This window comes from Macrosteles quadrilineatus, unplaced genomic scaffold, assembly GCF_028750875.1.
Source record: "Macrosteles quadrilineatus isolate MER2022 unplaced genomic scaffold, UCM_ALF_1.0 Scaffold_13__1_contigs__length_4303367, whole genome shotgun sequence".
Taxonomy (NCBI): domain Eukaryota; kingdom Metazoa; phylum Arthropoda; class Insecta; order Hemiptera; family Cicadellidae; genus Macrosteles; species Macrosteles quadrilineatus.
In genome coordinates, this window is record NW_026542606.1 from 3630864 (window position 1) to 3658229 (window position 27366).

The following is a 27366-nucleotide window of genomic DNA, read 5'->3' on the forward strand; positions in this document are numbered from 1 at the left end:
GCATTTATCTATTTAATTAAAAAAGACGGTCTAGTGGCCAGACGACAAAGTATCTTGTCGGTCTACTGGTAGGCTCCCTATTCGTTCATCCAAATACGCATTTTCATCATAATGTGCTCCGAATGTATATTTGAAACTCACTTTGAATATGAGGTAAAAGCAAAAGCTGAAAAATCCTAAAGCAACCCCTTTCTTGGTAAACCTAACCTATCCACATTATTTCATGAGATTTAAAATTTATTGATACGTGTTTCATCAAGTATTTCTGGTTTAATACATCTAACATTTAAAATGACGTTACCTAAAGACCGGACATGTTCCATAGTTTATGACAATCAAGGGGCTCTTTGAGATGCAAAAAGCATATTTATTTTTAGCTTTGACTGCCAAAATAGACGAAAACATTAGGCTGCGACCCTATTGATCGGTCTTTAAAATAAAATATAACATAACTGTAAATTGTAAAGATTTTTTTTAATTGATAATAACAATTCGGTTCGATATTATAATCTTCCTTCATCAGCTGCCATACTTCTAACTTTGTCAGTAAAACTTAAAAAAAGCTTTTAACCGGGAACTCCGGCTTAAAACCCAATTTGTTATTTTGTAATACATATTCAAGCAGAAGCCATCAGACCGCAAACTCATCTTCAGGGGCATTAATCACTTGGGTTTTCTCGTTTCTTGGTAACTCCATCTAAGTTAAGTTAAAAGGCGGGCGAACACTTTAACAGCTGTCAAACCTAGACCATTATTCTACAATGAGAAAACGTGAGTGGGATTGAACAAAACGTCTAATAAAAAATCAATTTTCTCTTATATATTTAAAAAAAAAATCATTATCTAGTTTCATTACCATAAATTGTACTACATATATGTTTTTTCACACAGAAAGATGTATAAATGTATCTTAAAATTTTAAAAAACAAACTTTCCTAATCATTTTTTTACATTTTTTATTTACTCGAATTTTAAATGTTTTTTTAGTATTTTGAATTGGGTTATTTTTGTATGAAGGATTACACTTTACCGTCGTCCAGATGTTTTTAATTGTCATGAAATATTTTTTTTACAGTTTTTTCCTGGGATTCTCTAAGTCACCGGTAAATATAGTTGTGATAAGTGTTAATTAGTGAACAGGATATTAAAAGCTTGAGAAACTTACTAAGTCATCAGATTACACTTGCTAACATAATATACACATAAAATGGTTACATTACTGACTACTGGACGAGTCAATGTTGCTCCAGTGTATTTTGATGTATCGGTCTCTGTCCGGTGAACTGTGTTGGTGAACAAACCCCAAGGCGTGCAACATCTCGTGTAGCACGTAGTGGTATATTACACACCTGTGGACAGTTTTAGTTAAATAGGTTACATAAAAAATAACCCCATTGCAGCAAACCTGCAGACTAGGCTATGTGGATTTCAATTTGTCTGATTTGATATTTACTAAGAACTGTTTTCCAATAACAAGACATAGGCCTACTTAACCTATATTCAAATAACATTTTATTCAATGAAGGCTAAGGTTTGATTTTGAGTGTAGGTAGTGATTTTCACCACACTACGATTAGATGTTTTTAGCCATTTTACACAGGTTTATTAGAGGCCGTAAGATACCTATTGCTGTCCGTGCCAGCTGTCATCGTCATTTGGGGACCGAGCAGGTATTTACATCCCTAGGGCCGAAATCAGCTTATTTTTGTATAGAGGCATTACACTAGCAGCTGGCTAAGATTTTTGTTCGTGGGTGTTACATTAGACGAAAATATTGTTTGAATTATGATTGTTAATGTACATAAATAATATATGCATCCTAATGTTAGGCTATATAACATTACTCAAGTGTTTGAAAATAGACATTCCACGGTTCCAGTACTTCAATTTTCATAATTATTATGAAACCCATGCATTTTTATCATTATGTTATACCAAGTAGATGGTTAATCAAACTAATAGTTACCTATTTTTTTACTAAGTCAATTTCAACAAAAAGTTAGTACAAGTAATATCGTTTTGATTAGACTCATAAACTTACCCGTCCCCTAGGCTAAGTGTCTGGTTGCCACCCTGTCGCCCCAAGTAGGACCAGCACTCTCCCTCTCCAAGGTCTCCCCTCAACTCTACGTAGGACTTGTCTTTCTTGCGCTTCTTTGGAAATCTAATGCAGGTATGATCTTCGATTTTCTTAATCGACTTGGTAATTATTTCTATCTCGTCGTCATCTGAAAAATGTTTTGTTGGACTTTGAGTTTTTAACTGTATAATGATCATTTATATACCTTCACAAACCTTTAACAACAAAAATTGATTTCTCTTATAATAGTTAAAAAGAATTGTATTCTAGTAACTCTGCATGCTCACAATCTCAATCCATCCAACAAACACATGTCTGTTAATGCTAATTTTCTAATTATTTTTACGACTTGTTAATAACAATTATTTATCATGAAAATCCATTTAAAGTAGTTTTAGCTTTCGAAAACTTACTGCTACTCTTTAGTAATATTTGGTAGATATTATTTCTTGTGAAAAATCAGAGACCTTCAAGGGATTCATGTTTACTGTTTTTGGCAGAAGTATTGGAGGTGAGTGTTAAATTGTCTAAGGGCAAAGTCAAATATATTAACAAGAACTTGCTTGTATGGCATGTTGTTCGATAATGTTTTTGTAGTGTGTGATCAGAGATGTAATAAAACTTATATTTACTATAGGAACATTTTTAGTACTTGATGTTTTGATAATCAAATTCCTTTTGTTTGTTCTATCCAATGCTCAATTCATTTGTAAATTAATAATATAAAATAAAGATACAAAGATGAAAGTTTTTAATTATTTAATTTTCACAAAAGTCATTGTTGGCATTGTTACCTATACGTGGTAAATTAATAATTTCCAACTCTATATAGTATAGATATTGTTTCTTTATACATTTCGAAACACTATTGATAACTCATAACCATATTTATTTATAAAGTTTATAACAGCTAATGTTTGTGTTTTTTTATGATTTATTGTGACTTGCTAGTGGTTGAAGGCTTTGTGATTTGGTTTGAAGGAGATTTTATGTACCTAATAAAGTTTGTTTATTTAAATTTAACTATAATTATTTTTGAAACCAAAAATATTTTCATATACTTGATTGAAATTTAAAATGTCAATAATAAAGAATATGGATAAGTCAAGATAAAGAAGGATATAATTATAGGTGAATCAAGTATATGAAAATATTTTTGGAAAAGTTGGTAATATTTTCTTATATTTTCATATAGGCTAATTAACCCATACCAAGATGTTGGTTTCCACTACTTATCTGATTTAAAAGCCGTAACCGTTAATCAAATTAAGTCGTATGATTTGAAGTTTGTTTTTAAAGTGTTAGTGGATGTCTAAATATTAACATATTATGTAAAGATCAAATGTTTCTATTTCACGTCATCTTCCCGTTGCAAAGCACGGGTTACAACAGCTAGTTCTCTAATAAGATTAAGTAGTGTCAGTAACTATCCTATTCAGTACATACTCTGCTCTAACGCACCCTACCGAAGCTGTCGTACTTGATGAGGATAGGTACGACCCCGTCCTTCCAATACTCGACGTCGTATCTCATTGTGGACCTCTTTCTTCTCGAGTGGCCACCGGAAGTGGAGTAAGAAGGAGAACGCCTCATGATGTCTCCTTCGTGGTACCTCCCATTCTCCAGAAGATTTGCTCCAGAGCTAACATCCTCGTTGAACAATTCTGAGGCTGAAACTGGATTAGAGTAACATCATTTAACGGTTTCATTTAAAATCTCATATATTGTAGTGCTGATGTGTTGTCACTGTATGTGTTTTTTTATGTTAATTGGGAACTTTAGCATAAATAAATCATCATTATCGGTGTTTAATTATTAAAAACACGTAATGATACTCACCTCTCCCAAACTAATTTCATGTATATGTTTTTAGTCTAATGCGTTGATTATAAAATGTACATCCAGTTTATTTCCATTGTTTGTAAAATTTTAAATTCAGAAAACTGAAAAATGTGTTATGTATACAACTTCCAAAATATAGCTTACACAGAAATGTTATATCATCACGAACGCTGGACCTTTAGTCGTAGCATTAAAGTTTGGTTACGTTTTAGTGTGTTCTACCTAAAGAGCCTAATATACTAAAAGATTTTAAATATTCAAATACAACTATTTGCTTTTCCTACAGAGAAAATCGGTGAGGTCACACTGACAGTTTCTTACGACAATTGTGACCTTTAAGTATCCATTAACTCAATGTTGATTAATAAAGTTTGCACGTACAAATGACCAGTCTATTAAACCGTTACAAAGCTTTATTGTAATGTACGAGTATGTAGGTCAGCGAACAGCAGTCTGGTTCCCATGTAATAGTCCCATGTAGTGGTACCTATGTTGCGATGTCTGCTAATGTTGCAACGCAGATCAGTGCATCTGCACAAACATGTTTGACAAACTAAATGAAGATTAAACAATTCCACTTTCCTAATTAAAATGCATATAAAAGTTTAATATAGTTTTGACCATGTAGTTGTTACGTGTTAAACGGACAACTTCGTTATCAACAAAACAATAGGACTTAAACGTACAGTAATATAGAAATATTCGGTAACTTTAAAAATGTTGATTGGCCAAACGAAAATAATGACCACTGTGCAACAGTAAATTTCGTTTCACGAATGGACTATACACTAATTAGAAACAAAAATTTGTTTAACTAAATCACTTATAAATGATCGGAATCCATCTCACATTCAATAAAGTAGCTGCGATGAAAGATTTCCATAATTTCCCAACTAAAATGAGTTTTGAAACTGTGTGAATAGATTTAAAAAACGCAAAACACTAAGGAAATGCTCAGTTTAAGAATATACTAACACTATCAACTACTGCATATTCCTTACGCATTTTTGTAAATATCTCGCTGATGGAGACTTCTACGTGGAGAGAGGGTGCCAGAGGTTTGCTGAGGACCGTCGCCATCAGCAGACACAGTGGTATCAGCCGCATCAGCATCTCTATGTCGTCAGCATCACACTGCGATACACGGCTGCAATTGGTAATATGTAAGTATTTAGTAAGTAAAAATTTATAACCAGAGGTTTGCTGAGGACCGGTGCCATCATCAGACAAAGTGGCATCAGCCGCATCAGCATCTCTATGTCGTCAGCATCACACTGCGATACACGGCTGCAATTGGTAATATGTAAGTATTTAGTAAGTAAAAATTTATAACCAGAGGTTTGCTGAGGACCGGTGCCATCATCAGACAAAGTGGCATCAGCCGCATCAGCATCTCTATGTCGTCAGCATCACACTGCGATACACGGCTGCAATTGGTAATATGTAAGTATTTAGTAAGTAAAAATTTATAACCAGAGGTTTGCTGAGGACCGGTGCCATCAGCAGACAAAGTGGCATCAGCCGCATCAGCATCTCTATGTCGTCAGCATCACACTGCGATACACGGCTGCAATTGGTAATATGTAAGTATTTAGTAAGTAAAAATTTATAACCAGAGGTTTGCTGAGGACCGGTGCCATCAGCAGACACAGTGGTATCAGCCGCATCAGCATCTCTATGTCGTCAGCATCACACTGCGATACACGGCTGCAATTGGTAATATGTAAGTATTTAGTAAGTAAAAATTTATAACCAGAGGTTTGCTGAGGACCGGTGCCATCATCAGACAAAGTGGCATCAGCCGCATCAGCATCTCTATGTCGTCAGCATCACACTGCGATACACGGCTGCAATTGGTAATATGTAAGTATTTAGTAAGTAAAAATTTATAACCAGAGGTTTGCTGAGGACCGGTGCCATCATCAGACAAAGTGGCATCAGCCGCATCAGCATCTCTATGTCGTCAGCATCACACTGCGATACACGGCTGCAATTGGTAATATGTAAGTATTTAGTAAGTAAAAATTTATAACCAGAGGTTTGCTGAGGACCGGTGCCATCAGCAGACAAAGTGGCATCAGCAGCCGCATCCAGCATCTCTATGTCGTCAGCATCACACTGCGATACACGGCTGCAATTGGTAATATGTAAGTATTTAGTAAGTAAAAATTTATAACCAGAGGTTTGCTGAGGACCGGTGCCATCAGCAGACAAAGTGGCATCAGCAGCCGCATCCAGCATCTCTATGTCGTCAGCATCACACTGCGATACACGGCTGCAATTGGTAATATGTAAGTATTTAGTAAGTAAAAATTTATAACCAGAGGTTTGCTGAGGACCGGTGCCATCAGCAGACACAGTGGTATCAGCCGCATCAGCATCTCTATGTCGTCAGCATCACACTGCGATACACGGCTGCAATTGGTAATATGTAAGTATTTAGTAAGTAAAAATTTATAACCAGAGGTTTGCTGAGGACCGGTGCCATCATCAGACAAAGTGGCATCAGCCGCATCAGCATCTCTATGTCGTCAGCATCACACTGCGATACACGGCTGCAATTGGTAATATGTAAGTATTTAGTAAGTAAAAATTTATAACCAGAGGTTTGCTGAGGACCGGTGCCATCAGCAGCCGCATCAGCATCTCTATGTCGTCAGCATCACACTGCGATACACGGCTGCAATTGGTAATATGTAAGTATTTAGTAAGTAAAAATTTATAACCAGAGGTTTGCTGAGGACCGGTGCCATCATCAGACAAAGTGGCATCAGCCGCATCAGCATCTCTATGTCGTCAGCATCACACTGCGATACACGGCTGCAATTGGTAATATGTAAGTATTTAGTAAGTAAAAATTTATAACCAGAGGTTTGCTGAGGACCGGTGCCATCAGCAGACAAAGTGGCATCAGCCGCATCAGCATCTCTATGTCGTCAGCATCACACTGCGATACACGGCTGCAATTGGTAATATGTAAGTATTTAGTAAGTAAAAATTTATAACCAGAGGTTTGTTGAGGACCAGTGCCATCAGCAGTCAAAGTGACAACAGCCGTATCAGCATCTCTATGACGTCAGCATCACACTGCGATACACGGCTGAAATTGGTATTATGTAAGTATTTAGTATGTAGAGATTTATAACCAGAGGTTTGCTGATGGCCGTCGCCATCAGCAGACAAAGTGGCATCAGCCGCATCAGCATCTCTATGTCGTCGTCAGCATCACACTGCGATACACGGCTGAAATTGGTATTATGTAAGTACTTAGTAAGTATAGATATATAACTAGAGGTTTGCTGAGGACCGTCGCCATCAGCAGACAAAGTGGCATCAGCGTCTCTATGACGTCGTCAGCATCACACCGCGATACACGGCTGAAACTGATACCGTGTAGTAGTAAGTAGAGTAGTATGTAGTATGTAGTAGTATGTAGTAAGTAGAGATATTGAATGTGGCTAAGGTTGAAGCTGCTGGTGTTAAGGCAATATATTGTTTAATGTCGACTAATTTCGACAATATCACTATGATTATTGGTGACAATATCACTGATATTATCAGTGATTTATGTACAAGCAACTAGTATTGTTATTAAATAGGGTATCCATGCATACTAAGTTCTTGTATGGTATTTTTGTATGCGTGTTTCAGTTTTATAATGTATTTTTTTTCAAATATTTACTTTGTATTGTGTGCGTAATAATGTAGGTTGAAACTTTTTAAGTATCAGACCTTAGTAATTAGGAATTACATTTCGATTTTCCAGATTTTTGGGGGGGAGTGACAATTCCTCAAATAGTTTCATAGATTCATTGAGAGAAACATATAAAATTACAATACCAATAAAAAACTTGATGTTTAAAGTCTCTAGTAAATTTTTAGTAGAAAACACAATAACACAAGTGTACGTTATACGTAAAAATTAAATGGGGATTTCTATATATTTCGGAGTGGTAGGGGGGTTTTAAATTATTAAATGCCACATTCCTCACTCAAATCTTTAAGATTTTAGGACCCCGCACCAGCAATCCAGCTAGAAGTCACTTATCTAGCTCGTCTATAAATTGAGAAAGTAAATAACTATACTTCTTCTGTTCATGACCTACTTTATACTTTCTTTCAAAAGTTACTTAGCTTAGACGGAAAGTATAGACGAGTTTTTTTATGAAAGGTGTTCAGCAACAAAACAAATAAACTCACCAACTTTACCTTATGCATTAAGTAAACACTGGATTTACTGTACAAAAGCAAAACCAACACACTTTACCTAAATCAGCTTTTCATCAATTTTTGAAGTGTATAAACTTTGGTGCTCTATAAATTGTTGAAGCTCTTGAGTCCTTTTTAACTCGTAATTAATTAGGTAAATATAATACTGTTCAACCTTTTATGCAACAAATTTATCTTTTAAATAGGGAAGCTCATTAGGTATATAATCGCTGTAATATGAGTCTAAGCTCTCTCCCTCTCTCTGGAGCTCTTAAATAATTTCCCAGTGTTTCTAAATAAATGTTTGATAATTACTTTCTATTCTAAAGAAACAGCTGGTCTTTACCGTTAACATGGGTATTCAATGCTTTATTCTTTAACACTATTTTATTTATTTTAAAATAATAAAAATTAGGAAAATACGAAAAGTTGAAATTGAAAGCGTCACTTCACAGGTTTTCACTAAGGTAACGATTTTTTTATGGTAACAAAAGATATCTAGTACGCTTTCACAATAGTGCGATTTTTAAACTATATGAAAACTAGGCCAGGGTAAAATTTCAAGGTCACCCATGAACAGCACACGGTATGAAACACCGATTTGAATTTATCTGTTTGAATATTATTATCTTGTTACACATATCAAGAATTGATAAACTTTACGAATCTAGTGATAAGCTAAAGCCAGATGTATCTTACCTGAATATTGTGGTAGTGTATCACCATATCAGGTACTAGATGGCGCTGGAACACTTCGAGGTGACGTTGTGTACTTCAGATCTTATCTATCTATGTGAATAAACATTACGTGAAACATGGAACCAACCTTGTGTTCAGTGCGGTGGAAGTGTCGCTGGTACAATTGTAATGGAGCCTAGTTACGAGGTGTCATCATTGAGTGACAATGAGAACTGCACAATCGGGTCTGGGTTGGTTAGATGCTACATGAACAAATAATGTAACATGTAAGTGATGTAACTTTTTTGTAGATTTTAAAAGATAGTTATTGTTGCACTCAAAGTACAGGGCGTTTATAAAAGAATCATCAGGTTTTAATGGCGTGTACCTCACCCAATTCATGTCCCACATTAATATTTGAAACATGTGCTTAATAAGCATGTTTTCAAGTTTTATAATCAGCTGTTCAATAACAAGTCTTGGTTTTTTCTTGGACGTGTTTGCATAGTTTTCAAAATGATTAAAATTTCAGAAAAAAAACATTTTGTGTTTTTCATTATGACTCAAGTTTATCTTTAATAACTGCCCAGCGTGAGTTTCGGGGGCATTTTAGACAGATTCCTCCTACACAACAAAGCATTTTAAGGTGGTATCGACAGTCTAAGAACTCTGGAAGTGTATTAAAAAGTAAAATCAGTGGCCGCGCAAGAGTTCTCTTAAAAACTGAGGTGGATTGGCAAATGTAACGATAATGACTTTAACCTTCTCAAATGCTCCCCTAGATCCCCTGATCTTTCGGCGTGTGATTTTTTTCCATGGGGCTATGTAAAAGACAAAGTTTATATACCACCAATGCCTCGAGTTCCGTGGACGAATTCGAAATGCCGTGTAGATCAATCAACCTAGCGATGCTAGCCAGGGTATAGGACAATTTACAGCATAGTTTGGAAACTTGCTCCACGGCTAATTGACGGCACATTGACAAGTTGTAGGGGTATCTATAAAAATTTAAGAGTTCTCCTTAATGTTGATATGTTTTATAACCGCATTTGTTTAACATTAGCGTCAATAAAATGTTTTGAAACCTGATGATTCTTTTATAAACGCCCTGTACTTGAGTACTTCATTAAATTAAAGCACTTCGGCATTTTTTAGTTACAAAACAAGTGGGTTGTATCATAGATTATATCTATGGTTGTATACATTTAAAAATCCAACACTATATTTTATAATGCGTGCAAATTTTGTACATATTTAAAATTAAAATATTCCTGATTAAACACACCTGACCAATTTTTAAACATGGATTTCTCAACGGTAATGAATGTGTAGGATTATAGTACTGAAATGTACTGAATCTTCTCTGTTAAACTTTACTCGCGTGACTAGCAGCTTTAAAATGAGTTTCAAACTAATTTAGAGATTCTTTAAAGGTCAAATTAACATTATAAATAGCTTTTCTTTAACGCTTTTCCTGGAGATTGCTAACTGATGTTTTAGTGGAAATGCCATTACTTTAAATCCATAAAACAACTAAAATGTACTCAAAAATATCAAAGGAGATGCAACAAGCGTCCCACGACAGATCCCTTGCTTACAAGCATACATAGGATTAGAAGCTCGGACGTTATCCAGTGTTAAGGTGATTGTACATATTACATTAGTTTAATAAGTACTACTAATAATTACTAGCATGATAAATTCAACAAAATCCGTCAGAGTTTGATTACATTCCGTATACAACACTTATAAATGTATTTATATTACAGTCTAGGCGTCGAGTCAAAAGTCAGTAACAAACAGGAATGGTAAATTATCTTTAGTTTTTGGATTGTTACTGTAGCAAAGGTAATTAAATATAAAAATGCCCTACATTTAAATTAGTAATAAAACAAAATAGAAATCATTCTTTTTTTTAAATCTTTTACATTTAATAAGTGTAGGTTGGTGAAGGTAACCTGACATTGAACAGATTTGTATTTTAATTTACTTCAGTTTAATAGCTGATTCCCACAGTTTATTTGATCGTAAAGGAGCTAGGTGATACATGTTCAGAACATACGAATAGGAATATGAAGGTGCATATTATCAATAATTCAATTAATTGTTTTATATTCGACAACAGCATTAATTACACAGACAATTGGTTCATGTGTTTATTTAGTCTCGGGTGGGATGATTCATGGGTGACAGTTACACATGTATCTACTATCAGCGGCTACCTGTGTATATGCGACCTCTCTGCATGCTGATGAGTATTATCAGTGGCCGATGATTGTATGTATGTGGGCCAGGCTGGCCAGTGTCTCTGTAGGCCTGCAACATGTATACATCGCTGCTGATCGCACTGAGTGTGCTGAGTGTGTTGCTGGTATCTGCTGAGAGCAAGACCAAACCACCACCTCCACAGTATGTTGGCCCTACTGGCAAACAGGCTCCTGCTGCGGCCATGGGTAAGTGATGGGTGATTGACAGCATTATGTTATACACAGCTCCGTGATTTGATAGCTGTGTTCACTTCTGAAGAGGAAGGTGTGCAGATGAATTCCATAGGGCATATACTGCTGGGTACGACTTCAGGCCTCAAGTTATAATTGTTTTTGTCAATAAGTCAGAAGCCAGAAGCCAGTAATTTAGAACTTCAATCTTAAAACAAACTGTGAGATTACCAAAATATTTCTTAATCTGTTCTGAATTTATTTTAAGTTTCTATTGATGACATGTGTTGGTATAAAATAACCTTAATACGTATTCTGTGCTATACGCATGGATCTGTAACAAGATTTTCAGCTGAGAAACCACGATTCCTGGAATTAGTTGTGTGAAAAGTAATTAAAATAAACTCTAAATCAATCATAGATGAAAACTTAAAAATATATGGTGTCGCAAAAATGCGAATCGGGCTATGCAAGATCCAATTGTACATACCAAAAATATCATAAATGTCCGGTAATGTATTTTTTATTTCGGCTTAGCTTTGCCAATATCCACCATTTTGTAAACAACAAAAAATATTAAAGTTATGGCAACTATAATTTATAAAATTTCAAAATGGCAGCAATTTAAAGATTAAAAGTAGAAGTTTCAAGATTTAAAGTCAAATTACACAAATAAAAGCTAAATCCAAAAATACACACAACATAAATTTAAGCACTTGTTAGTCCAAACCCAATGACATTTTAACTGGGACAAGCGGCTAAACTAAGACAAAAATCACAAATAACTTACTGCACATTTGTAATTTATTTTGCTATGTACAATCAGATCCCGAATAACCAGCTACACATTTTCGTGACAACCAAAATTGTTCCTATTAAATCGTTGAATAGACAACTTTATGTTCAGCTCTACCCGTTAAAATTGAAATTACAAAACATTTTACTTATTGTAACAAATAACTATAGATATATTTACTGCTGATATTTAGCCACACACTCAATAAGTGTGTGGTTTGTATTTTAATATAGGCTAGTAATCTTTAAATATATATTTATCATTATTATAGTGCTATAACTTAGTAATTCTTCATTGGATGCCGAATATCCGATGGTTAGCTTATTGATAGACGATAATGAAAATAATAATCTGGTTCAATTGATTTGGTAATGCACATGCATGCATAAGTACCACATTCGGAAATACACTAAAATAGCGGGTTATAGTGTATTTTATTGATTATCGAAAAGGTGGTAAAATATAAAAAAAAACTACTGATGATATTCCCGAAGTACAGTACAGTAGTCCAAACATAAAATGGCATTAGATTTTAAATACCGTATGTTTTGTTCCAACTCTTTTACTTTAACGATGGTACTACATTTATTGAATCAATACACTTTAAGCAGCCTGGAATATGTGCATATAAATAGACTTTCACGCGGATTGCCACTTGAGGTTTATTTGGTGATTTATTGGGAACCTGTGGTTTATTGTTTGAGATAAAAAGAATAAGCTCTACAATAATATGGCGTTTTGCGCCTTTTGAAGTAATCGATCCATTATATTTATCTGACATTTCTGGTATTCTTATAGGTAGAGGGATCGAGTAAAGTCGTGGAGTGGAAGTGAATGCATGTTGGGTGACAGGGCAAACAGTCTTTGACAATGTGAACGTAGATACGTCAAGTCACCATTCTGTGCTCACTACTGTACAAACAAACGTATGCAACACACTCCTAAGTGTTATTGCTTTAAATTATAACAACTTTAGAATTTTATTTAAGTAAGGCAAAATGAATTATAAGGTGTTACTATCGAGATGGTAAAATTTACACTCTATAAACCTCGGATGTGCTCAGTCGTTTGGGTCCAGAGGTCAATCATGTCTGACACAATAAAATAGCTGGGCTCAAAGCATCTGGATTAATCATTCAATCGTTCTTCCATTGCCACATCAACGCCCTTATTAAAACCAGTTCATTCCGGATTTAGTTTTGTTAAAGTTGAAGATATGGTTAAAGGAGTTTAGAAAAAGCCATTTAAAATAACCTAGGATCAGTGGTGAACTACAGATAACTGCTAAGGTAATACCTACGCGTATAAAAAAACGACTGCATTCTTAAATAAATCGTTAAATCTCCTTTCCAGTAAAATCTGCTAAAATCATAAATAAACTCTATCTAATGTAAAGGGACAATACCACGGTTAACCTGATAGCTACTTGGATTCCTTGAGCGGGTTTACTTGCTGTGACATGTGATTAGAATGATAAAACAAGTTTAAATTAACTAGAGCTCGCCCAGTGGTCGAAAACTCGACCAAAAGTATGTATTGTGCAAACTCCCCTATTTTCACCCCACGCTATAAATAAAACATGTGAATGGATTTTTCTGTTTATATTTTGTTGTTATTTCGTCACCAACATGGCAACCCTTTAAGGCTCATGTTAATTTTTAAAATTTTTAACTCACTTTTTGTGCTTATTTTGGGCCTATTTTAATTTATAAAAGGATTCTGCACATCTACAGGCAAAATATAGATCTGCGCCTTCTCTGCGATGCACAGGAGCTGAGAAAAATAGTTTTCGATAAAACATCCATTTTTGACCCAATTAACATAAATATTCTCTAAATACAAATAATATACCCCCGCCGCAGCAAACCTGCCGACTAAGCGAATTTCCATTTGTCGGAATTGATTTTCAGTTAAATATATTTTAATAACATCAGGTTTAACGAGTACCTAGGTTTGCTGCTACAAGGAAACTAATAAAGTGTGTTTTGAGTAAAATATTGATAGCTTAGTACAAAATAAATAAATTTGCCAAGTTTGATCAAAATATATCCATTAACAAGCAAACTACAACATTTGACAATATTCTCCATAAGAATAACATGGGAATTTTAAATTTACAATTTTTTTAATTTTCTCCGTTACTATAATTGAACAAAAATACTTTTATATACTAAATTTTTTTTTTTTAAGCTCTTTAAAAAGGTCTAAAGAGAAATCGGGAAATTTTGTGTTTTGAGGGTCAAAAGTGAGAAAAACCAATTTTTACCCCATAAAACCCCCCGTAAAGCCCCGTTCCCATGGTCCGATCGTGCTGGTTCGCGAACTCATTCAAGTTTATCCCGCTTTACACCTTTAAACCAAATTTCATCAAAATCGGACAAAAATTACTCAAGTTATCGCGTTCACGGACGTATAATATATATATATATATATATATATAAGTCTATATATATATATATATATACATATATAAAAATTTGAACGAATGGTGTTTTTGGCCTCTGGGGACATCAAAATGAAAAAGTAAATCGGTCCCGGGTCTAGGTCTTACCGTGCCACCTACGGTAATAGCTACTTCCCTATAGGGAAATTCGCTAAAACCTGCACGTATAGGACCTATAACCATTCTTTTGGTACAACCTGCCTGTAAATTGGTCCAGTAGTATGGCTGTCGTAAGATTACAAATTTGGCAACATGTTAAATCTCCATAAAGAATGTTTAATTTCCATTTTTAACCCAATTAACATAAATATTTTCAAAATACAAATAAAACCTGTACATATAGGACCGATAACCTTTCTTTTGCTACAACCCGCGTGTAGTTCGGTCCAGTAGTATGGTATGCTAGCTGTCATAAGCTTTAAAATTTTGCCCCATGTTAAATCTCCGTAAGAAAATTTTATTTTTATATTGGTTCCTAGAGGTCACCCCATGGCCGAAAACTCGACCAAACATTTTTAATGTAAATAATAATATGTAACACATGTTGGCACAATCAGTGGGTTTCGAACACGAAGTTACTATACTTCTCTTTTCTCTATTGTTTGGTTTTTCTTACGCGTTTTTTTTTCGCCCGTATGGCAACACATAAGGCCCATTTCAAATTCAATATTGTTAGTCTATTTTAATTTATAAAGGGATTCTGTACCTCTACAGGAAAATATCTTTCATTTAGTACCAACCGCGTGTAATTTGGTCCAGTAGTATAGTCAGGTGATATTATTTTATAGTAGCTACATTGGTTTTAGTGCACGTACTTTCCGATGTTCGTGTGCAGCGGGTGGCCACTTCCCGTATCAGCGATCCCCGCTCAAATTTAAACCTAGGCTCAATTAGGGACTTTACAATTATCATAGTTGATCGTCTAATACCTTAATTGCAATACTAAGTATTGCACAGTTACTTACGCTATTTGTACGATTTGCATTTTTCACAAGCTACAGCTTAGAACACTTAGAGCTTAGCACTTACAGCACTTAGCTTAGAGCTTCGACTATTACGTAGAAAAGGTTTACGTATGATTTAGTACACAAATTATTTGAAAGAACTACCCCTCAATAATGAGGTTATTTTTATGTTATAATATCGGTAATGATTGGGTTAAATTTTATACGTTAGTTTTATTAACTAAAAATTGTTGATCCCTAGTTTGTATAGACGTCGGATAGCAAGTTTTTTCCCGTTTATAATTACATTTAGAAGAGTTGTTTATGCATTTTTTGTTGGATAGTAAAACATTTACAAAATTATAAATTACACCTGTTTACCATTACGGTCAAGTGGGCTATTTCTTGTTGCAGCTCAGGCGTTTTCCTCATGGTCCAGCAAGTCTCGGGTGAACATCTGGGAGTTGAGTGGTCAGTACGAGGGAGACATCATGATGGAGGGTGATGGTGAAGGGAGGAACGCGGTGCAAGACAAGGCAAAGCTCTGGCCCGGGGCGGTGGTGCCATACTACATAGACACTGACGACTTTGGTAAGCGTGCATACCTTCCTGTCCAAACAGTAATTGTATGAAACAAATTTGCGCTAGTAAATGTGGTATACACATTTTTTTTATTTCTGAATCACTTTTACGTGATTGAGGTTTAAATTTTGAAGTGGCAACCTATGAGTATATGTAATTGAGATGTGAAATTGTCTAAATAATCCTTTGGCCTTATCTCCTTAACTTACCATTACCAAAAAACTCCAAACAACTAAGTGTGTTAATTTTCTATAAATTTTGAAACAATACAAACTATATTTTGAAATTCCTCCAGATAAAGAAGATAGGAAGATCATTAGAGGAGCGGTGAAGAACATAGAGTCAGAGACGTGTATACAGTTCCGCCCCTACAAGGACGGGGATGACGCCTACGTGGTGGTGAGGGGTGACAGGGACGGCTGCTGGTCCTACGTGGGCAGGAAGGACGGAGGACAGACACTCAACCTTAGTGAGAAGTGAGCTGTCAAGTGCATGCTTGTGATAAAAATATTACTTTAGGTTTAGAAAAAATATGAGATGCTCGAATGCATAGTGTTTGCTTTCATAATATCGTTACCAACCCAGAGATTGGTGTGATAAATTTATGAAATGTTGAGGTCAGTAAGATAATGCTTACGAGCTAAATGGCATTAAAATAGTCAAACTCCGAAAAAATGTTCAGTAGTATTTTGAAGACTGTGGTATATAGCCTGAAAATTTGTAAAAACTTATAAAACGTTCAATCTGTTAATAAGTATCTTTGTTGTATTTTTAATCGTCCAAAAATTTTATTATTCGTTTAATTGAGCATACTGCAGCTCAGTTGCTACTTGAATTAGATGCTTGACTTTGTAATAAATTATCTGTAAAACATAACAATTACATAGGCTATTACAAGATTTTTTCATTTTTATTACTATTTTCTTTTTTATTTATCATACATAAAAACCTTCAATACCGACATTTAAAAAACCAATAATTAATTAATTGTTAGATAAATAATTTATTTTTACTTTTAATGTATTCATATATTAAAATTTTTACACGAGAAGATTTACATTCGAATTATTAACATCGCCATGCCCTGAGGTTTGAATCTTGTGTTCGGAAACACATTAATTACAAGTTGGGATGTAAAGCTTACAGTTGAGTGAAGACGGATATCGCCGGTCATCCGCCCAGAGCCGTTACAAGTTCTACAGAAACAGGATTGGTTCAGCTTGTATGTTGTTTAACCAAGAGTAACCTAATACTTTGCTGGAGTGAGATACTTGCTTATGGATCAGTGGATTTATATAACCATCTTGCCTGACAAAAGTAAAATTGGATTTTTTTAATTTTATATTTAAATGATCATTTATAAATATACAAATACTTAACGATATTTTAGTACCTTTAAAGCTACGATCAGTTATCACCTATACGTTGATTAGTATATACATGTAACTGATTTAATGAATTCATATACTCTAGCCACAGTTTCGAGTGTAGCTTTATCAGTTACATATGTGTCATCCGTATAATCCATATTGAAGTGTTCTTTTAAAACAAAACAAGAAATTCCTCTTAGGATGTTTTATTTTTTTTATTCTTAACTGTAAATTTGATTCTGTTTTTATTCTTTTGGTGATTCACTTTAAAATTTGTTATCACTCCGTACAGAAAGTAGCCATTTTCGATAGCTTATATCGATGCAAGTAATTGTTTTCCTGGCTCTAACTTGGAGCAAGGGGAAACGATCAGCTGATTTACCCCTTCTCGCAATGAGTTCTACTTTTACCTACTACACACACCCGTGTTTATTTACCAATAATTTCCATGTATAAATTAGCTTTTTTTATTTTCAATAGCACAATTGGTTCTGAACAGAAATAGGCAAAATATAGTTTTGTTGTATCTTGAGCAAATAGTGCGTGCTTACTGCACAATAAACTTTAACTTCTAACATTTACTTTGATATATAGCTTTACCTCACACTTAACTTGAGCGAGCACTGGGAAAATGCCATTTTCGGTACTAGTAGTAAAAGTTAATATATCATCGGTACAACTTTTTATAAAATCCAGCTTAAAGACTATCTGAAACTATCATTTAGAAAAACATACATTATTCAACAGTAGCACACACAACAGATACAGTTCAATTACAGTAGTTATTACACACATTCCAGGTGTGTCCGTCACGGAGTTGCTGTGCACGAGTTTCTACATGCGCTAGGACTCCACCACCAGCAGAGCTCTCACGATAGAGATGACTACGTCACCATCCACTGGGACAACATCGAGTCTGGTGTGTATGACGTCACCAAGTACATCAACAACATCACCTTTTCATTAGAAACATGTTTGAAACAAAAGACGCTTCATAGTTATTAGCAAACATTAGTTACCACTTAAATAACGATCAATAGGTATTGTTTGTTTTGTACATAACCTAAAACCTTATATCATCCACAGATCATAAACACAACTTTGACAAGTACAACAGCAGCACTGTGACTGACCATGGGGTGGGCTACGACTATGAGAGCATCATGCACTACAGCGCCTACGCCTTCTCTCGCAACGACCAGATGACCATAACACCCAAGGTAGGCTGGGTTTTTGTATACAGTCCGTGTATAACCGTTAAATACTGCGTACGTACTCTGAACAGTCGATTCACAAGATATAGTCATCATTTCGAACATAAAATTTATGAAATTACCTAAATATTTTTTCCGCTCAGTTAAAGGCCGTAATAAGGGTGGCTGAAGCCTCAGTAGCACTCTCATATCCTAAAGTTTATGGATTCTACATTGGCACGCAAAAGTGTGTTAAAAGCAAGAATTAGTAAGGATGTTTTAAATCTCAAAAGCGAGTGCCATCATACATATAAGTCACAAATTTCCTTAGGTCTTAATAAATAAAGGCCCTTTTGCAAGAAATTGTCCAACAACCCTGTATGCATGTCTAATGTTTCAAAAAGTAATTTTTCTACTGTCAACAAACGGTATTTGCTGTCTAAAACTAGGTGACTATGTTAAAGAAAACCTTCCTTATGGACTTTAACTATCATTACATTGACCTACTTTAAAATAAGTTCATACTTGTGCTCGTAACAATTAATTGTAAACACATAATTCCACTCATTTAACATTACGTCAAATTTAAAATTTTACATCATACCCGTAGATCTAGAAGTCTCTTAAGATATCTGGTTCACGTTACAAAGAGTCGCGTGGCTTATTATGCGTCAATCCCAATATATTCCAACTTGTTTACACTTCAATAATTAATTATGACATTTAATTGAATCGGCGATGTGTTTGACGTAAGTTACATTGAATATACGATTTCATGTAAATTCAAAATCATGGCACATGGTTTGAACCTAGTTTACCTCATGTGCATGTTGTTGTAATCTGCTGTTGCAATTTACAAAGTAATGTAAAAGTCCCGGCATGCAACGCCAAACTTTGATTGTTCAATCCATACTCGTAGCCTACAAAACATAGCGTCTTCTGTATTTCAGGTTCCTTGTATAACGTAGTGGTTGTCTTCAATAAGTCTTTGATTATGTACTAGTTTATTAAAACAGTAATCCAACTTAGTTTTAATCTAGTACACTTTAAACTATGCATCGATAAATACGCACTGACCAGGAGGTAAAACTATGCGACAACCTGAGGGTATTTAAGGTAGATAGGTGAGTATCTGAGAGTTTAGCTTATTGGCTTTGTTGGTATGTTTGCAAAAATAAAAATAAACTGTGATGGTATGTGATAAATACTGGAGAACAAGAGTTTATGGGATAAAATCCCCGTCCTAAAAGATCAACATACCCCTTTAATATAATAAACATTGATCTAAATAAATGCTCCAGTTTGTAAAGGTAATTCCAACAGCTGAAGTAGTTAAACAGTTGAACAGTTGGTGCAGGTGCACTTATATAGAGCATATTGCTACGATGCAATAGTCGCAAAACACGTACATGAATTAATTACGTTCAGTGTATGTTTGGCCTAGAAAATATCAGTTAATCCAGATTTGCTTTAGTTATTTCCATTTTAAATTAAATATGTTTTATATACGATTGTAAGTTTAAATATATTCCTTGGATTCTTTACTGTTATCGGTTAACGCTTGTGATATTTTGTAGTTTGATGAAATCGTGTTATTGTCTATGTACATTTCGGCTTATATTAAAAACAACAATCACTCAAAGTTTTTAACTATTTACGATGTGTTACAGAACTGACAGACCATACGAGCTTTATATTTGATATTTGATATTTATTTATTTGATATTTGTTATTTGATAAGATTTTATTTTTATTTGTTACATTTATAAGTCTTATTATGGAGCTGGACATAGTAGGCTGAATGAAAGATGTAATTTAAGTAAATAGAATTCCCTAAGGGTTCTCTTGTGTACATTACCTGTTTGAAAACTGAAATGAAAAAGAACAAACAACAAAGGAAAACTTCCCTCAGTGGGTTGATTAGTTGCCCAACCTCTCGAAAAGAGTTCTCACATCCTGTTTACTGTAAATTTAACACCACGTGAAACTTTTTCGGCTTCTTAGCAAACTTATGTTGGTATGAAACTTTTCATAACTTGTTCTTTCAAACTACTGTTAACCTCATGCTAAAGTATCTAAATTAAACAATAACATCAGCTTTTCATATACCATTTTTCCATTTGATAATGTGTAGTTTATTATTAAACTGATCTTGGAAACATATTGATCTTATATTCAATGAAAATTTTCCTTTGTATTTATATTCTGTTCACATTAGTCTTAAGCGTTACTAGAATGTGTTTGATTACGATTAGCTTAAAATACACCTCACTTTTCTTGTTGAATACAGTATCCCATAGTTAATGGAGGTTAATGGAGGTAGTCTTGGTTATTATTTTACCAATCTACAGGGTGATCAACTCAAGGAGGCCACCATTGGGATATCGGAAACAGTAAGAATTAGAGAAAACTTTAAATGGGGGACATTCCTTTATTTTTTGTGGCAGTTAAAAATATGATTTTATTTTTTCGAAATTCAGCCGCCATTTTCCAAAATGGCGGCCAACTTTGAAATTTCTTATGGAACACCCTATATTTTATCATGTTTTCGGATAGAACAGGCAATTTAAAAACATTTTTATTCTTGACATTTTTTCGATAAACCCACTCGTTTAGGAGTTACAGCCTATGGAAAAATGACTTCCGGTGTAAATTTTACATCATGTAGCTCCTAAACAAGTAGGTTTATAGCGAAAATGCGAAGTGTAAATAAGTCAAAGAAGTCTTAATATTGCATCCACATACCAAAAAGACCATAAAATACACATTTTTCCACTTTTCAAGTTTGCCGCCATTTTGAAAAATGGCCGCCATTTTGAAATAATAGAATTAATAGTTTTAAACGAATTTTATGGTCTTTATGGTATGTGGATGCAATATTAAGACTTCTTTGACTTATTTACTCTTCGCATTTTCGCTATAAACCTACTTGTTTAGGAGCTACATGATGTAAAATTTACACCGGAAGTCATTTTTCCATAGGCTGTAACTCCTAAACGAGTGGGTTTATCGAAAAAATGTCAAGAATAAAAAAGTTTTTAAATTGCCTGTTCTATCCGAAAACATGATAAAATATAGGGTGTTCCATAAGAAATTTCAAAGTTGGCCGCCATTTTGGAAAATGGCGGCTGAATTTCGAAAAAATAAAATCATATTTTTAACTGCCACAAAAAATAAAGGAATGTCCCCCATTTAAAGTTTTCTCTAATTCTTACCGTTTCCGATATCCCAATGGTGGCCTCCTTGAGTTGATCACCCTGTATATGATTTCGCATGCCGGTGTTTGTGTAATTATGGAAATTGGATATCCATTCCGATTAGTCACCAAACACACCCTGACCTGTATGAATACACAATAAAACTGGTATTGCTCCTTAACTAACTACATCTACCTGCGTACATAAAGAATGTAACGTTTTTTTTTTGTTTTTTTTTTTTGAAATTAACTGTATGTCATTTATCACTTATTTGTTGACTTAACTGTTGATGTCTACTTTAGGGAAAGTCAGTAAGTAATGATAAGTAATTACAGGTGGCAAATGTTACTCTACGCCAATCCGAGCAGTTGAGCCAGAAAGATATCGCCAAGCTGCGAATCATGTATCCATGTCGGGGGGAGTCACAAATCCCCGGGGGCAGCCAGTCCCCCCTAGCCCCCCTGGTTCCCCTCGGCTTCCTCGCCCCGTGGTTGTCCGACGGTGACACTCCCAACTCCCAGTAACTGATCCTCTCGTTTCAGGACAAGAAGGCCAAGATCGGACAACGGAAGACCCTCAGTGACAAAGACATTGCTAAACTAAACACCATGTACAACTGTCCCAAGATTGCCAAGAAGGACGAAGAGGATGACAGCAATGAAATGAACTCCATCGTAGACTACCTCGGATAATATAAAGTTAAATAAAATAAAACATAAGTAAAGATCCATTTAATAAAAGAACGGTATGTTGAAAACCAACTAGTTGTCAATATTGTTTTCACCTAAGAATTCACGGAATTTTATTTTAAAATAAAACATAACATAATTATATTTAAACTAAGCTATTAGGTATTGAAATTGCACGTATCATCAGATAAAACTTAAATCGATAAGATACTAAAGAGGTATTGAATTGAAGTAAACGTTTAAGGGTGGCGTCAACGTGTTCAATCAATCATCTTTACTGCAAATGGGTTGAGCAAATGGGTTAATAGCATTGGCAATTAATTGATCTAATGGAACCCTAGCATTTGCGAAAGGTAATCTTACAGGATATAATACTGATGTGTAAAACTAGTTACTCCCTGGAACAAAAGTTACAAATCTGTTGTTGGGCGTTAAAATGTGTAATTTTAAATCAGATTACTTATGTGGTTCAAGGCGATTAAATTGCTATTATTGCGTGCTAGATAATAAATATAATCACACAATGACGTACCGTTGCCCTATCGAAGGACAAGAAAAAAACATTTGTGGAGGTAATATTATAAGTTTGCATTAACTATATTAGTTAAAAGTACTATGGCGATAAAGTCCATATTTAACCGTATACATTATTATAATAAGTTAAACATTACAGAGAACAGTGTTTTTATTTGCCTGTTTAAGTTATTTAAATATGATAACAATATATTTCAGAAAAATATATACTTATAGATTCATCTCTGACGAACGGATGGCATTCAGTTTCATGTTCTCAGCTTGACATTATAAGCCTCAGGCTGTAGTCGGATATTGAAAGGATGCATTTATCTGCTCTTTTATACACACCATTCAAAGTATATAATCTTCCAAAGTAGATAAAATACTTCAAACTTTTTATAATGACATTATTACAGTATCCAGTAACTTAGAAATTAAATAATTAAATACTAGTAAAGTGTTTTGGATGAGGGCACTGATTGTGGAATATCCAGTCAAGAAAATTGTCGTTTTTACCACTCGGTTTACGGGTCTTGACAGTTTTGGATGCAGTTATTTCCGGCAATTTAATTTATTTCCAAGGTTTATACAATTATCCATCAAACTATGTCTTTAATTAATAACCTGCTCATTGCAATAACCAATAATAAACCTGTTGGCTTAACCGACAATTCGGTTGCAGATACAACATTTAATTACTTAGTCGAATTCTGAAACTGCATGTTTCGAAAACAGAACAAAACTGATGAGAGTTTTTATTTTACTGGCTCAGTTTGTATATCAGTATTTTCGTGGAATTTTGCTGCGTTCAACAGACACAAGGCTTAATCACAAGTCATTGAATAGTCTGTCGTGTGCAGCTAACATACTTTAAGCACGAATAATATTACTAATTACACGTTTACGTACTGTCCCCCATAGCACGTAATATGCCATTACAAAAAAATTACTATTTAAATGACTTAGTTTTAGCCGGTGACAACAGTAAACTATGTACCGCAATAACAAACAGCTGATCTACTGTTAAGTATTCATATAGCCATAGTTGTTTTGCTAACTTGTTTTCATGACCTTGCGTTGCCGTCACGAGCTTAATATTTTTGGTTTTAAAATCAGTGAGAGTAAATAAGTAAAAAAAGGGGTAAAAAAATTGGGAAAATTTGGACGGGCATGAATCTGCTATTTTAGGTGTAATCGGTGCGAAAATAGAGCGTTATAGGTAACAGATGTATCTTTCTGCTAGGTGTTTCCAGCAATATATCTATTTTTACGAAACTTGATTTTCAAGCTTAATAATAATAGTTTATTACTTTTACACAGTAACAGGAACTGCTGCAAAACATAACATAACAGGAACACTTTTACAACTACTGAAAAGGAAACCAATATAGGGATTGTAAGGAGCTTAGCAATTCGACGATATTGGTAAATGTTAACTGAAACCTTTATTCTCGGAAAAGGTATTCAAATAATTGTTTTAAAGAGTCATTTGCGATTGTCTGTAAGAAATGACTATATTTATCCGGTTAAAATATTCACTTCAATTTAAACTGCTTTACACTTTTTTTACAATATGCTGTACACTACATTTTCTTTTTATGTTTTTCTTTGAATATTAAACCTAACTACAGTATTAGGTCAAGCTATATTTAAATGTGTTTGTACCCAGAAAATATGGACGAATTGTCGTCTAGATTTTAGGCACCTCGGTAGTCAACTGTACCAAGGGATATTCTCTTGCTAGGATTGATAACCCGGATCAGAGAGTAGCCACATGAAGCAGAAGCCGGGACAACAGTTGCATTAAGGTTGGTCTGAGCCACCTCGGTAGTCAACTGTACCAAGGGATATTCTCTTGCTAGGATTGATCACCCGGATCAGAGAGTAGCCACATGAAGCAGAAGCCTGCACAACAGTTGCATTAAGGTTGGTCTGAGCCACCTCGGTAGTCAACTGTACCAAGGGATATTCTCTTGCTAGGATTGATCACCCGGATCAGAGAGTAGCCACATGAAGCAGAAGCCTGCACAACAGTTGCATTAAGGTTGGTCTGAGCCACCTCGGTAGTCAACTGTACCAAGGGATATTCTCTTGCTAGGATTGATCACCCGGATCAGAGAGTAGCCACATGAAGCAGAAGCCTGCACAACAGTTGCATTAAGGTTGGTCTGAGCCACCTCGGTAGTCAACTGTACCAAGGGATATTCTCTAGCTAGGATTGATCACCCGGATCAGAGAGTAGCCACATGAAGCAGAAGCCGGGACAACAGTTGCATTAAGGTTGGTCTGAGCCACCTCGGTAGTCAACTGTACCAAGGGATATTCTCTTGCTAGGATTGATCACCCGGATCAGAGAGTAGCCACATGAAGCAGAAGCCGGGACAACAGTTGCATTAAGGTTAGTCTGAGCCACCTCGGTAGTCAACTGTACCAAGGGATATTCTCTAGCTAGGATTGATCACCCGGATCAGAGAGTAGCCACATGAAGCAGAAGCCGGGACAACAGTTGCATTAAGGTTAGTCTGAGCCACCTCGGTAGTCAACTGTACCAAGGGATATTCTCTTGCTAGGATTGATCACCCGGATCAGAGAGTAGCCACATGAAGCAGAAGCCGGGACAACAGTTGCATTAAGGTTGGTCTGAGCCACCTCGGTAGTCAACTGTACCAAGGGATATTCTCTTGCTAGGATTGATCACCCGGATCAGAGAGTAGCCACATGAAGCAGAAGCCTGCACAACAGTTGCATTAAGGTTGGTCTGAGCCACCTCGGTAGTCAACTGTACCAAGGGATATTCTCTTGCTAGGATTGATCACCCGGATCAGAGAGTAGCCACATGAAGCAGAAGCCTGCACAACAGTTGCATTAAGGTTGGTCTGAGCCACCTCGGTAGTCAACTGTACCAAGGGATATTCTCTTGCTAGGATTGATCACCCGGATCAGAGAGTAGCCACATGAAGCAGAAGCCTGCACAACAGTTGCATTAAGGTTGGTCTGAGCCACCTCGGTAGTCAACTGTACCAAGGGATATTCTCTTGCTAGGATTGATCACCCGGATCAGAGAGTAGCCACATGAAGCAGAAGCCTGCACAACAGTTGCATTAAGGTTGGTCTGAGCCACCTCGGTAGTCAACTGTACCAAGGGATATTCTCTTGCTAGGATTGATCACCCGGATCAGAGAGTAGCCACATGAAGCAGAAGCCGGGACAACAATTGCATTAAGGTTAGTCTGAGCCACCTCGGTAGTCAACTGTACCAAGGGATATTCTCTAGCTAGGATTGATCACCCGGATCAGAGAGTAGCCACATGAAGCAGAAGCCGGGACAACAATTGCATTAAGGTTAGTCTGAGCCACCTCGGTAGTCAACTGTACCAAGGGATATTCTCTTGCTAGGATTGATCACCCGGATCAGAGAGTAGCAACATGAAGCAGAAGCCTGGACAATAGTTGCATTAAGGTTAGTCTGAGCTGTCCGAGTGTAGCCGCATTGCTTAACTACACAACAACCACAGTCGCCATAGACTACTGCAACAGTATATTGGTTGCATTACGATGCAACCAATATAGCTGTTTAGGGTGTAACTGCAACGAAAATATTGTCTCAATTGTTCAGGAACAGTTATTTGGTACTAGATTAAGTTTTACAATGTGGTGTTTTGTCGAAAAACATTATTCAACACAAATTTGAATTAAATTCTATTTTGAAGCCCCTAATCGGCTTAGTATAGACTAAACTATTAGTCCAGGCATATGAGGAAAAAGATTATGTTTTCAGGAAAAAATTCCCGAAGTCTTTTTCTCAGTGGTTTCTTATGTATTTTTTGACGCTGAATCCTCGCCAGAGGTGAGCTAACTTCAGAAATCACGAAACACAAATAAAATACTGTACTTGTTTTACTTTTTTACGTATAACTCACAAACGGAGTATTTTTTGCAATAACTGTCATTTACTAAATTAATGTACACTAAATTCCCTACAATATACGTATAACAACTTTATTTCTACAATGTTCCAAACTGACGCTAGAGCACGCACAAAATTCATCATTTTTTTTAAGCTATTGGAAAACGTAGGAAACGCCATTATAAATCCTTGGATTAGACACCCAACGAACTCTATTTGATTAATATTGATTATTTTATAATTATATGGTATCATTAGGTCACATTTAGGGGTAAAAGATTGTAATTGATGTTTATACCTTAACCTTAATGCAACTGTTGTGCAGGCTTCTGCTTCATGTGGCTACTCTCTGATCCGGGTGATCAATCCTAGCTAGAGAATATCCCTTGGTACAGTTGACTACCGAGGTGGCTCAGACTAACCTTAATGCAACTGTTGTGCAGGCTTCTGCTTCATGTGGCTACTCTCTGATCCGGGTGATC

At 35.4% G+C, this 27366-nt stretch overlaps 1 protein-coding gene across 1 annotated transcript; it reads left to right on the plus strand.

Moving 5' to 3' along the window:
- Positions 1 to 11132: 11132 nt before the first annotated feature.
- LOC129004975 (zinc metalloproteinase nas-15-like) lies at positions 11133 to 22464 on the plus strand. Its single transcript, XM_054433705.1, has 6 exons — positions 11133 to 11262; positions 15845 to 16021; positions 16308 to 16488; positions 18183 to 18301; positions 18469 to 18602; positions 22315 to 22464. The coding sequence occupies exons 1-6, from the start codon at positions 11133 to 11135 to the stop codon at positions 22462 to 22464; spliced, it is 891 nt and encodes a 296-aa protein (XP_054289680.1).
- The last annotated feature ends 4902 nt before the right edge of the window (positions 22465 to 27366 follow it).

Coding starts and splice junctions, on each gene's coding strand:
- LOC129004975 (XM_054433705.1), top strand. CDS start 11,133: ATGTATACATCGCTGCTGATCGCACTGAGTGTGCTGAGTGTGTTGCTG. Junction 16,022..16,307: donor CATAGACACTGACGACTTTG/GTAAGCGTGCAT, acceptor AAATTCCTCCAG/ATAAAGAAGATAGGAAGATC. Junction 18,302..18,468: donor CTGGGACAACATCGAGTCTG/GTGTGTATGACG, acceptor TATCATCCACAG/ATCATAAACACAACTTTGAC.